At 45.9% G+C, this 12,622-nt stretch overlaps 1 protein-coding gene across 1 annotated transcript in view; it reads right to left on the reverse strand.

The window, feature by feature from the left end:
* Positions 1-12,622, reverse strand: part of LOC104497232 (EF-hand calcium-binding domain-containing protein 5-like) — an 18,355-nt gene that overhangs the window by 5,540 nt on the left and 193 nt on the right. Inside the window, exons 2-7 of the mRNA XM_010140460.1 lie at positions 12,478-12,622; positions 12,078-12,357; positions 8,114-8,270; positions 7,371-7,434; positions 6,314-6,384; positions 2,688-2,843 (exon numbers count right to left, since the gene is read on the reverse strand). Of these exons, the coding sequence (XP_010138762.1) occupies positions 2,688-2,843; positions 6,314-6,384; positions 7,371-7,434; positions 8,114-8,270; positions 12,078-12,357; positions 12,478-12,622 (873 nt within the window). The remainder of the gene's footprint in view (positions 1-2,687; positions 2,844-6,313; positions 6,385-7,370; positions 7,435-8,113; positions 8,271-12,077; positions 12,358-12,477) is intronic.

Consider the following 12,622-nt stretch of genomic DNA (forward strand, 5'->3'; position numbering starts at 1 on the left):
AGCCATGTGTGGGTTAGGCAGAAAAAATGTCATCACATAATTCTGTCCCTAAACTTCCAAGATGCAGGCCCCAATTCCCAGGATCTTGGTCTTCTTGTCAGTAATGTACAAATACCTTGCACCCCCCGCCATGCACACATTTCTGTAGAGGCTGGTGAAAGACTCCTGCCCCTCAACCCTTCGTACCGAGTCTTGTCGCGGGACAGGCACGGCCCTGCTCTGAAGAGCAGCGGGCTGTCTGTGTTTGTACAGCTGCTCGAAACCTGCCTGCGCTTCGAACGAGTGCCAGCTTTAGTGGCTAGAGAGTTGAAACTTGCTGACCTAATTTTCTTGTCACCTAGATATTGTCAGGTGATGATTCTCAGTTGTTTTCACCAACGTTCTGTGATCTGTGAGTAATTCCTTTAGCAACCCAGACTAAACCAGACTTGCCATGCAACCAGTGATCGGTCGGTGTTTAACCGCTCAGTTGTTTTTCTGGAGATGTGATGTGTGTATCTGGAACACCACAACACTCTTGTAAGTGAGCAGGACAGGAAGAGCAGACACTCATGAAAGGTTGGGAGAAAGCGGACTTTGTGGTTTCTGTCCTGCAAGAATGGCAAGAAGTGTCTCAACCTTTATTAGTTTGAAAACTAATCTCTGACTAAATTCAGTTAAAGATCCCAGGCCGTAAAACATCCCTGAAAATTAAGGCAGGTTCTGTTATAACGTATAAAAGAAACTATACTCGATACCTGAGAGCACATGGAGACAATAAGCTTAAAATTCACAAAGCTATTGCCTTTGGGGGCATTACAGCAGGACTTCGACCATGCTGGTATTGACTTGGAAAGTTTCTGCTTCACTGTATGGTCCAGGCTGCCCTGGCTGAGCTGCCACCCATCCGGAGGCATGCCTTTGAAACCCCGGTAATGATCGTGGGCATACCTTCTAATCTGGCTGTAGCTGAAACACTGCTTTCTCAGCTCCCCGGCCCTAATTGCAGTGCAGCGAGGCAGCCAGCCACACTCGCCACGCAGGCTGGAATATCCTCCTGCTCCCGAACACATGTCAATTAGGAACAGAAACAAGTGCTGTGCTGTGCTGTGCTTTGCCGGATGAGTTCGACAGCAATGGATCACACTGAAGTGCTAGAAGTCCTTGGGTTAGTTAGCATCTCAAATCTTCCCTGTGGGTATAGTACAGCACGAGCTGTTAGAGCTACACCACAGAAACCAGGGCAGGTCTAAGACAACTGCATGATCTCCACTATAGTTTAGTGAACGTATTTTGCAGAGCAAGACTACCTCGGCACCTAGAAACAGCAACCATGTTTGCACTCGGGTAATTTTTTTCTGGGTGGCAACAGCATCTCTGCTGATAGCTCCACTCTTGTTATGTTGTGCTAGTATTTCTGGCTCTTTGCCTCTGAGATTCCACTAGGATTAGTAGCATGGAGATGGTGATTACTGCCTCAGAAATAACAGGAAGAAGTCACAGTAAAACATGAAAGGGAAAGAAGGGATCCTTTCAAAGTTCATGGCAAAGATGGGACTCTGCCCAGGAGGATCCATCACAGCTCTTCGTGACAGAGTAACAGGAAAATGAAATCACTTCTAGCTAGAAGTAGACACATTTCCTTCCTCGTCCCCGAAAGAGCAGCTTGCCTGCTGCTCTCTAAAACACACTGTTGGTCTTGAAAGGTGCTCTGTAATTCTATTCTCTTAGAGGGGATGACACCATGAGCATGACATGGCAGAGCACAGCTCGTTCTGGGCAAACGTGCTGTAAACATCACTGGAGGAGGCTGGATGGAACATAGAATTTATGGAGGGGAGAAAACTGTAAGATCATGGCCACCATTTGCTGTGTAGTAGCCAGCAACTGGCTGACTGAGGCTGCCTCTAAGGAGTACCAGACTTTTTGGGTGAAGCCGAAGTTTTTAGCAATAGTTTATGCCAATGATTCTTCAGCTTCTACTATTTACTGGCTATCTGCTAAGTCCAGCTTTTTCTCTGGTTTTGATGGGGATGCAGGTGTATTCAGAGGATGACAGACAGAGTTTAGAGCTGCTGAAAACCAAATTATAGCTTTTGAGTTCCATTTCCAGCTCTGTAACTGACTTACTGTATTTTAATTTCCTGTCCATAAACTGCGGCTGAAGTTCACAAAGCTTTTCTCAGAGAGATTGTAAAGATAAATTATTTTGCATTTTAAATTTAAACGATGAGATTTATTGATAGAAGCCCTAAAGGAGTATAAAGTAATGCATCATAATTAACACAATATATGGAACTATTGTCGTCATGTGCACATTTGTTAAGGTCAATCTCTATCAGATTAGCTTTGCTGAAATAGGGCTGAATAGACAATCAGCACCCAACCATTCTGACATGCTGTGGGAACAGGTAATGACCAGTTAGTGAAGATCATGGTTAATCCTTCTCCAGAATCGTCAAACTTCAGCCTCAAGTCATCCCCTTAGGTCATTCGGTTTGTAATTAGCCATTCAGCTTATAAGAGTTTGTGTCTAAGAACTATGACTTTGAAGACAATGCATCAGCTTTTGTCCTCTAGGATCATGCTGAGTAAGCACCAAGAGAGTATCTCGAGTCATGCAGAATAAAAAGAAAGCAGTGACCCAGAGAAATACCCAGCTGGAAGCATCACCATACTGCAGTGGGGTTGAGAGCTGCCTTGCCTACCTTGCCATAATCACAATCTAGGAAGAGCTCAGCAAACATCTGCCTCCTCACATCATGTCTTCTTGCTTCTTGGAAGTCATCAGCACACCGACAGAGATGCTTCAGGACTTCTTCAAACGTGTCATCTGAAAACTGTTCAGTGTAGGAATGGACATACTGTGGAGAGAAAGCAGCAGTGTAAACACCTTCCTTCAAGAATCTTCACTACAAATCTATTGCACACAATGAAATACCTAGAATTTGTGGCTTAGTCTGCTAACACAGCGCAGACTTGGGGCACGGATGCCGCACTGCCTGCTTTGCTTTCTTCCAGAAGCAGCAGCATTCTCCAAACAAGCCTGGGACCCTGCTGCACCAGGCACTGCACAAACGCCTCTTGGGCAGTTCCCTTCCTGGCCCAGAGGTCCCTTCTCACAGAGAGTGGATCAGAATCCCTCCTGTGGAATGCCATTCCTTCAGCTGCCTGACCTCAGGGAGGATATACGTTCTTCCCGGCTTTCTGCAGCGTTTAGTTTTCTCGACTTTACTCCCGAGAAGGCATTTTGAGCCATTAGTTTTTGAAGAACCGACAGACAGTCTCTCAACTCTCTAATGCCACACCATGACCATTGCCCACAATTTTGGCATTTAGAGAACCCGTCTGGATACAATAAAAAGAAGTAAAGAACCTTCTGAAAACGAGCTGTCACCTGAGTCCTCTGACACCGGGAATACTACTGACTCGAGATGTATTTTAAGCTCCAACCTCGGAGACACTTTAACACTTTGGATTTATAGCCGTGTGGTTTTTATGAGCAAAAGCAATATGGTTCTAAAAATGTGGTGTGCACGACATAAATAATAACGGCCATCAGAACAAACCACAACCCTGAAGCCTGTGCTGAGTTTTTATAGCAGGTTTCTGGAGCCAGCCACAGTAAGAGGAAGCCCATGCAGTTAAAAGGAGGAATGTCCAAAACACAGAATGTTTCCCATTATCCCATTTTTCAACTGTGGATACCTGACATACGAGCTGGAACGTCCTGGACTTGTTGAAATGCCACACAGGCATTAACGAACTGAAATACTAATGTATGTTATTATTATTCATGTCCGTATCGCATAATTTCCAAATCTATGGGACAAGTGGAGAAGAGCGGCAGGAGGGAAAAGCAGCAGCCAAGGGCCTGAGGGGTGGCTAGTGGGACAGGAAAACTTCTAACACAATGTGTGGGTTTTCTGCATTTCAGCACAAGAAGAGGTGACAGAGGTGGGTTGGGGACAAGGTGGCAGATCTGGGGCTCCATGTAGCTCTGGCTTTTCAGAGCCATTACAACCTGGAGCGCTGTGACAGCTGAACCCTGAAGACGGCAGCGGTTGGGAGGAGGCAGCTTGGACAAGCAGCTTGTTATTTTGTGTGTCATCTTGGTGACACATCCACAGGCTTGTGTATTAATCCTGCTGTCTAACAGCTTCTCAGGAAATTTTTTAGAAGCGTATGTTCAGCTCTGTGGGCAGGAGGAACTGTCATAAGCTCTTCTTAGCCGATGTGCGTAAAGGACTCTGCAGTGTAAATACCACACACTAATAAACATACGTTTATTTATTATTAACCACGAGATTTTGACACCCATCAGACGAAAGCTGGCACACCTTTTCTGGGTACCCAGCGTGAGATCTTGCTGTAGCTGGTGAACACATTATCATAACACAACGATGGATCTTTGCTTTCTGTTCCTGATGACCTCAGTAGAAACTGAGGCAGCCACAGGCCATCATGGAAAATAATCTCACCTTTGAGGGCTGATTCTGACCCTACAGAGGAATTTGGTGCCAGGTGCTCTCTGTCAGACTGCTGGGGGTACAAAGCCTGCACAATCAACTATTAACGACTTGTCTCTGGGATTTGAATGCTTTCAATACAAACGACTCCACAAGCCTGTCACAAAGGATGTAAAAATACAACAGCCACTGTTCTGCATGTCCAAAAAAACCCCAGCACCAGCAATGTGTGAGGTCTCTCTACTGAGTTTGTAACAGCCTTGAAGGAACTCAGAGCTGCACTGAATCCGAGGAAGAAAAAACAGTGCCATTTAATTTGAAGGTCTGTTAAAAAGCGATGTTTTCCCCAAGGGAAAGGGCTGGACCAGTGTGGAGAAAGACCACCTGACTTTCTGGTTTAGGTGGATGATGCAAACTGATGAACAAAGGTGAATTGTAGCTGAGGATCAGAAGTGATCCTGTCCTGAGAGCGAGCCCTGCGGCTAGGGAGCAGCTTCCCAAGGGAAGTGATGGAAGCCTCATCATTCGATTTGATTAAAACTGGACTGGCAAAAGCATCAGAGCATACGTTCTGAGGACAACTGGCTGGTAAATCAGAGAGCTCCACAGTTCGTGTCTTTCATGCTTCTGATCGCTGTTGTCATGTCTTTAACTGGGTTAAATAAAGACTACACAAAATATATTTCAAAACATTTTCTAATGCTAACAGATAGTGAATTCATTTGGTGCTTATACCTGTAGCACAGGTGCTACGGACTGACACTTCATTGCCGTGACAAGCAATTCTCTGGGCTCCCACTATCTGCAATAGTTTTCTTAATTAAATGCAATTATTCCGAAATTAAATTTAAAAATACCTCAATTCATGCTTAGAAAGGCCTTCAACAAGTGAGCATAAAAATGCATCTCTGTGCAAAATACTGAACGTGTGAGTCTCCTGAGAGAAGGGCGGCACAAAACCCACACCTGGTTGCTTGCAGCCAGTCTCTGCACAGCTGCTTTAACTCCTGCGACTGCACCACCAGCAGGGGACAGCTGGGGTCCGGCAGAACTCCTGCTCCAAACAGCCCTTTTCGCAGGTTTAATTGCCCAGCTAACACTCAGCTCTGCTGGAGGTAGGAACGGCTGGCAAAGGCTGGCCTGGAGAGTGTGTCAGTAAACACAGTGTGCACCCATCTGGTCTTCAAATTGATCTACAGTAATGGGGTGAAACTTCCCACTGCAATTACTGAGTTTGGAGAGTTGAAAACACACTTTGCATGTTTCTCAGCACCAGCTTTGGATTTTAAAACTGGGTATTTTTCAGCCTGATTATGCTTCTCACACTTTCATAGCACTTGTTGCAGTTTGGTTATGGTTTAGTAAGTAACTCTAGTAAGAGTTCAGGGCAAAAACGGTAGAGCTGCTCATTCCAGTTCATCGCTTGTCAGGTCCTTCTAAGGGTAATAGAACTTAATCAGAAATAGCAATGCTTTGGGGACAGGACTAATTACCTCAGGCTAACGGTGATATGGGGACACCGAACATCCCTTGAGCAGCCACTGCAAAATCCGAGTTCACAAGAGATTCAGGGCTTTGGCATTCTAGAAAGGGATGAGAGGGATGTCCCGAAAACCCCTTCTCAGAGGTGGCCCAGGGTGCAGCTCTGACAGCGGAGTGCTTCCCCTTGCTGGCCAGAACGGGAGAGCCGAGACAGCAGAGGATGGATATAGGGATGGAAGGTGAAATGTCCTGCTACAGCCTGTTCCCTGGGATGCTGGAGAAGGGAAACCCTTCACTTCTTTACCCATCTTAGCTGTGCCCCGGGGAACGCTACTACTTGGTCATAAACATCATATTCTGAATCCAGTGCTCTTAGTTCTCACCTCTGTGAATTCATCTACGCTGACGTTTTTTTCCAAAGTGTCTACGACTTCCAGCTTCCTGTCACAGCTCGCTAGTGAAAAATGAGGGATATTGGTTTAGAAAGCAAACAGTTGTGGTTACGCATATTGTACACATTTTTTCGCACACTGAATGTTACATTCACTTTCTTCTCATGCTGGATTACATTTCGTTGAAGTTTTCCTACACAGCAGCTGAAGCATCTGGCTGTACAGAGATGATCTAAATCTGGTTCTCACATATTTCTCTTGCTGAGAATCTGCACTTTTCTATTCAGAACTGAGCAGTCATATTTATTCTTGATGTATGTTGGTGCAAATTGTAACAATTTTAGCAGTACTGACAACTAATTATGTGAGGGAAGAAATTATATTTGACTTAACAAAAAGATTAAACTGCTTTAAAATTCTGGGGATGTGGATTCTGCTTTGCAAGAGTGGAATCTGAAAATCATAGTGATTTCCCCAAGAAGCTCTTTGGGAGTATTTTTACTGACCCTGCTATTCAAAACTATCTTTCGGTCAGCTTCTGGGCTGCTGTAATGGAACTGAGCAGATACGTCCAATACCGAGATTTCTGAATGAGGTCTTTGAGCACAGCATTTCCCCTGAAACCATAAAAGGGAACAACACTGTCAGACGTCAGTTCTTTCTGTCCCACCTTTCCTCCATACCTCCCAGTATGCCAAGCTGTCCGTCAGGTTTCCAGGAGCTCCCATGAGACAAGGAACACCATGGGACAGAGCAGATGAATGAGGCTATTTCAGCGATTCTTAAAGCTCGTGATAAGCGCATGGCAATGTCTGGCTAGTGCAGGGCCTGCCAAGGAGCTTCTTACTTTTCAAGATCATGTTAATGAGCCTCATGGTGGCTCAGTCTCTTTCCAACCTGCCAGAAGATTTGTGGTTCACATCCTAGCTGCTGTAACTACCCTTAGAGATTCTTTCTCCATTATCAAATCCATTTGCTGTTTGCTCACAGTTTGCAGCAGAATTCAGACCACAGAAATACAACTAAAGGAGACACCTCGAAAACTTACCTCTTCTCACATCTACAGGAGTAGAAGCAATGACACCCGGAAAAGACCTCAGGGCTCTCTGAACCTACGAGTCAAGGTAATAGTCAAAGGCCTGTTTCATGCAGACAGCAAGAGGCAATTGCTAAAATCAACCCACTGAACACTCAGTCGTATGGGCCAGCCGTGCTGCTCACCACACAGAGGTGAGCCCTGCTAGCTGCAGACCTTATCGATGCTGGGCTGTGTGTAACCAGAGGAGCATTTCCTAGGGGCCTTGGGTGGCTCATAAGAAGGATGCTTGTACCAAGAGAAGTGCTACAATTACTGCAAATCTCATCTTTGATGAGCTGCTGTATCAATTTGTGTTAGTCCTGGGGCAGAAAGGAGATTTAACAGAGGCCACAGGAGAGCAAGAGTGAGTGCCCAGGGCCTTTCTAAGGGGATTCTGAGGGATAACCAGCTGCAGAGGACATTCAGTGAGGAGGTGTGGATCCAGTGTCCGAGTATCTTACAGGGCATTTATCTTCCCAGGACCCCTGGGGAGAGCATATTGCAATCCTTCCACCTTCTCATGGAGAATCAGGGCTTGGTGAGGCTACGTGGTAGACAATGACCTGTGCCCTGACCCTGAGTGATGTCAGAGCCATTACCCATCCTGGTGCTCCATGCCGCCATGCCAGGGCAGATGGCACTACCTCACAAACTTCTGTTTCCCCCTGTCTGGAACAATCATAGTGCTGTTAAGAAGGGTCATCCCTAGTTACCAGTGCAACCGGTATTCTGCCACCGACATCCACCGTCCACTCCTTGAACTGAATTGCCAGCGCCGCCTTTCTCATCTCTTTCACCTGAGACTTCATAGTGTTCACCTTCTCCCTGTCCTCACGTCTGTTCTTCGCCCCAGCCTTCATCCTGGCCAGCCTGTAGGACATGGAATACGGTTTAGAAAGAGACTGTCAGAAACGCATTTAAGATGGATTGAGCCTATTCTGAAGAACAAAAGGAAAGGCAGTAACTTCTACCGAAATTCTTGTCCTTCCTGTACAAGCGTATTTTTTACCGCAGAAATACTTGATGTTCAAGGCACACAACCACTGTGTTGGACTAGATATCGGCAATCTGTGTTTTCAGGGGCCAGCTCCAGGGAGGTGAGACTATTTATATTCTGACATGTGTCATCTCCTGAAACCTAGTGAGTCTGAAGAAACAACCTCCGAGTGTCAGATCCGTGCATGTGGAGAGAAACCTGCTTAGAGTGTACGGCAGACATCTCTGCAGCTCTCCTGGTTTGTGTAGTTTCAACAGCTTCAAATGTGAATTTTACCTTCACATTTAAAACAGCATTAATCATTTATTGTGTCCTTTAATCTCCTTTCAATTTTAGCTGTAAGAGAGGTGCCTCATTTTGCTACACTTGATTTACCAGCAAAATTGCATCAGTATGCATTGGTCTCAAAGCCTAAGAACCATTTCCCACAAGCTCTTCGCTGGCCGAGAACAACATTCAGTGAAATTCCTCAAGCAGTCTGACACAATAACGTCCACAGTGCCTTAGGACAGGGATAATACACCAACTGCTCTGTCAGTTTGAACACGCAGAGTTTGCAAGCTTGGACTGAAAGAACCTCCCTTTCTTCTCCCTTCTGCTTTCTTTACTGCTCTAATCACCCAGACCTCTTTCTGCCAATCCTCCATTCCACACCTTCAAACAACTGAATAAAACTGATCCTGCAGAACTCATCTGCTGGGGGGTTGACCTGGCTCATTTATGAAACGGGGCAGGGAAAGCCTTTAGGAAGTTCAAGCTGCTTAAAGTCCTCATGGGGAAAAGAGCTCCTGCTCACGGGGGCTGCTGGGATCTCTCTGCCCCGCACCTCTGGGCTCTCACCCACACCCTCTGCAGCGGGTCAGCGCGAGGGGAGTCGTTTCTCTCCGGTACCCAAGAACACACTAGTCAGGAACTATATTTTAACTGATGATTTCTGCTCCCTTCCTTCCCCTGTGTCCCACACACTGTGAAGATGGGCTGATCCTGTCCCCACCCTCTTCTGCTCCCACGGGGTCACCCCAGAAATCACAAACCCAGGGGATTTTCTGGAATGCACAGAAAGGCCTATTTAACATGCTACAGCAACATGCTTTCATCACCATCAGTTTTACCACTCGGGACTTGTCCTCCGTGGCCACTTCCCCCGGCGGTTTCTTAATGAACAACTGGGTTCCTTAATCGATGTGGGCATTGCCCAACAGCCTGCTGAGGCAGTTGAGCCTCCGGCACTGTGATAGCAGGGGAAGGGTGCTTGGCACCCATTTCAAAGTGAGCTCATTTCAGAATTAGACATTTCCAGAAAAGCTGAGATGGCAGCGAGGGTGACTTCTCCCCGCAGAATGAAACATGCTTCTTCAGGAAGACAGCCGCCGCCCTCCCACACGAGGATGGGTGACTCAGGCTGAGGGACTGCCATTCCCGGACAAAGCAAGTCTCCAAATGTTTCAGGTATCCATTTGGATAAGGAATTTCTCCCATCTGTTCTCCTGCACGCCTTGACTCCCAGGCAGGTGGCAGCTGAGGAGCTCGGAGGAATCCTGAGAGAGCTTGCCAAGGACTGGTGAGCTTTGGCCAGGAACCTGTGGTGAGATCCTCCCTTTCCTGAAGGCAATGTCAAGGCTCCCAGGAGCTTCAGCGGCACCAGAATTTCACTCTTCATCTTTCTGGAGCTTATGTGAGAGATTTTGAGCATAGACCAGCACTTCTCTTTTTTTTCCTGGTTAGAAAGCCAGTGACTCACATGAGGAGTCTCAGTGCTCCACGGTGTCAGTAAACCCCTCTGCGCTGCGGTGGTTTAAGAACCCCGTGCAAATCCCACAGTATGGCCATCACAACAATGTAAATCCTGAGCCGCCGTGAATGCAAGAAATCCCATGGTACTACTACCAGTAGATATGCAAAACCTGCTACAGCTGAGGCTACATAAACCCCCGTGGCAGGGCTCTCTACAGAGAGATTGATTTCTACAAGGCTTGATAGTCACATCCTTTGCATCAGCTCTGATAGCTATAAATTGAGATCCTGTCTCCAGATGTAAACATGGACTTAACAGCCAAGGCCAAGAGAACGTGTCACTGGTAGCCAACACTCTGCATTCTACAGGAAAATCTGACCTCTCCAGAAATAAACTCACAGGTTTTTTAGCAGAAAAAACCCGACCAAACCAAACCAAAACCAAAACCAACCAATCAGCTAACCCCAAACCCCAGGAAATTTTATGTATTTTAATTCGGTTTCTTTTTCAAACTAAAAGTGAGATACAGTTCTAAAATTCCTGCATTCTGATGTCCCCCTGTGAAGCAATACGAATGGTGAAACAGTCCCCAAACAAGGTGTGGCAAGGTTGGCATCCTAAACATTCCTCCAGAACAGTCTGTGCGTGAGTGACTGAACACAGGGATGTTTCCCCAGATCATTTGTTTCAGCGGACTGGTATTTAAAAAATAAAAAAGGAAACTGAAGATCTGTTACCAGCTCTGGTTGTACTGCTGTCTGTCTGCTTGCAGAAAAAGCAAAAAGCTGAGCTCTTACGCACTGACCACCATCAGCCAGTTATGATTATTGTTATCTGGAGGGAAAAAGGAGGTAAGTGACTGTATGCAATTCACCGACCACTCTGCTTTAGTTGTATTCACATGGGCACATTCCTGTGTGGACTAGAAATGTAGAGAGCCAGAAACTCAGAGCAGTAGAGAGAGATAGAACATATTCTTTTATTCATTATAACACTGGGAACTTCAATTATCTTCATTGAGAGTTTATGCATAAGACATGTCAACGTTTTACTTCCCTCATTCCTGACACCGAAACCCTGAAACCACTTTTCAAGCTGTATGTACTATTTATGCAAATGGAAGAGACAGCCATTCAAATAGATGTCATTACTCTGCAGACAGATAGAGAATAAAGTGATCTAGTGGTGAATGAGTAATTCTGACATCATTCACAACCACCTCTGGGACATCTATAAACACAAATGTTCGCTTCTATATTTTGCTGAACAGAGCAATGAAAATTAAAGCCTTATTGTTCACCTAATGCACATGCATTCTAACCTTGGAACCCCCTTCCAATATTCATCAAATATTATCCTGAAGGAAGCAGCCTAGAACACACCCCAGAAATAAGCTACATAATGCAGTACAAACCAGTGCCTCCTTTAAAGGGAAAAAAGAGCCTGAGAGGAAAGCCTACAACCCCAAGAGAAGGGGTTTCTACAATGTGCCAGGACAATATTGTTGTTGATTTGGTCAAGAGAAATGTCCCTGAAGGAGGTTTAGTTAAGTTCGGAATAATGTAGAAGAAATTACCCGATGAGTCCCTAGTCCTTTGATAGCAGCACCTGTCCTAACAAACGGCTGCCGCTAACCCAGCAGGTTTGAGAGCAGTTTGTGTTCCACAGATGTAATTAAGGTAGGAATTGTGCACATGTGAAGAGCAGAGTATTGCCTTAAACAGGAAGAACTAGTGTTTCATTTTATGTGACATATTCTCGCCTTTCTCCTGCTTCTCAAGCTTTTAGGATGGGCAACGACCACCCCTGGCATCCCTGTACTCCCTGAGGATCAGTTAGTTTGACACTTGGTCAGCCAGGCTACAGTCACACCATTTCTTCTGTCAAAGAGAGCCCCAGATACCAGCTCTGATCCTGTGACCAGCCACACTTTCAACTCACTCACCTCTCTGATGTTGTACTCGGCATCTCAGATTTTAGCTCCTCCGTGACCATCTTCATGGCTCTCAGGTATGGGCCTGGTTTTGTAGAAGCACCGTGCTGAGGGTTATGTCTCATCAGATATTCTCCAAGAAAATTAATGGGGTTAAACTGGGCTGGTTCTTTGTCTGGCACAAGCACACCCCTCCTTTCCACTTCCATCAACAGTTTTTCCATTCCTGCGATTACTGTAGGTAGGAGTTTGTCAAGCAAATAGATGCGGGTGTCTAGTGACTGTTTCTCGTCATTCTTTGTCTGGCACAAGCACACCCCTCCTTTCCACTTCCATCAACAGTTTTTCCATTCCTGCGATTACTGTAGGTAGGAGTTTGTCAAGCAAATAGATGCGGGTGTCTAGTGACTGTTACTGAGCCACTCTTTGGCCAGCCAGTCACAGGGTTCTCTCTTCTTTACCTTTTCTTCTTCTGCCTTTTGTGCGCAGATCATCTTCACCTTTTTCTCCTGCAGACTCCGACACCTCAGGCGTACCTTGTCATAGAAACACTCTTT

The sequence above is a fragment of the Buceros rhinoceros genome, unplaced genomic scaffold (assembly GCF_000710305.1).
Source record: "Buceros rhinoceros silvestris isolate BGI_N320 unplaced genomic scaffold, ASM71030v1 scaffold33957, whole genome shotgun sequence".
Classification (NCBI taxonomy): Eukaryota; Metazoa; Chordata; class Aves; order Bucerotiformes; family Bucerotidae; genus Buceros; species Buceros rhinoceros.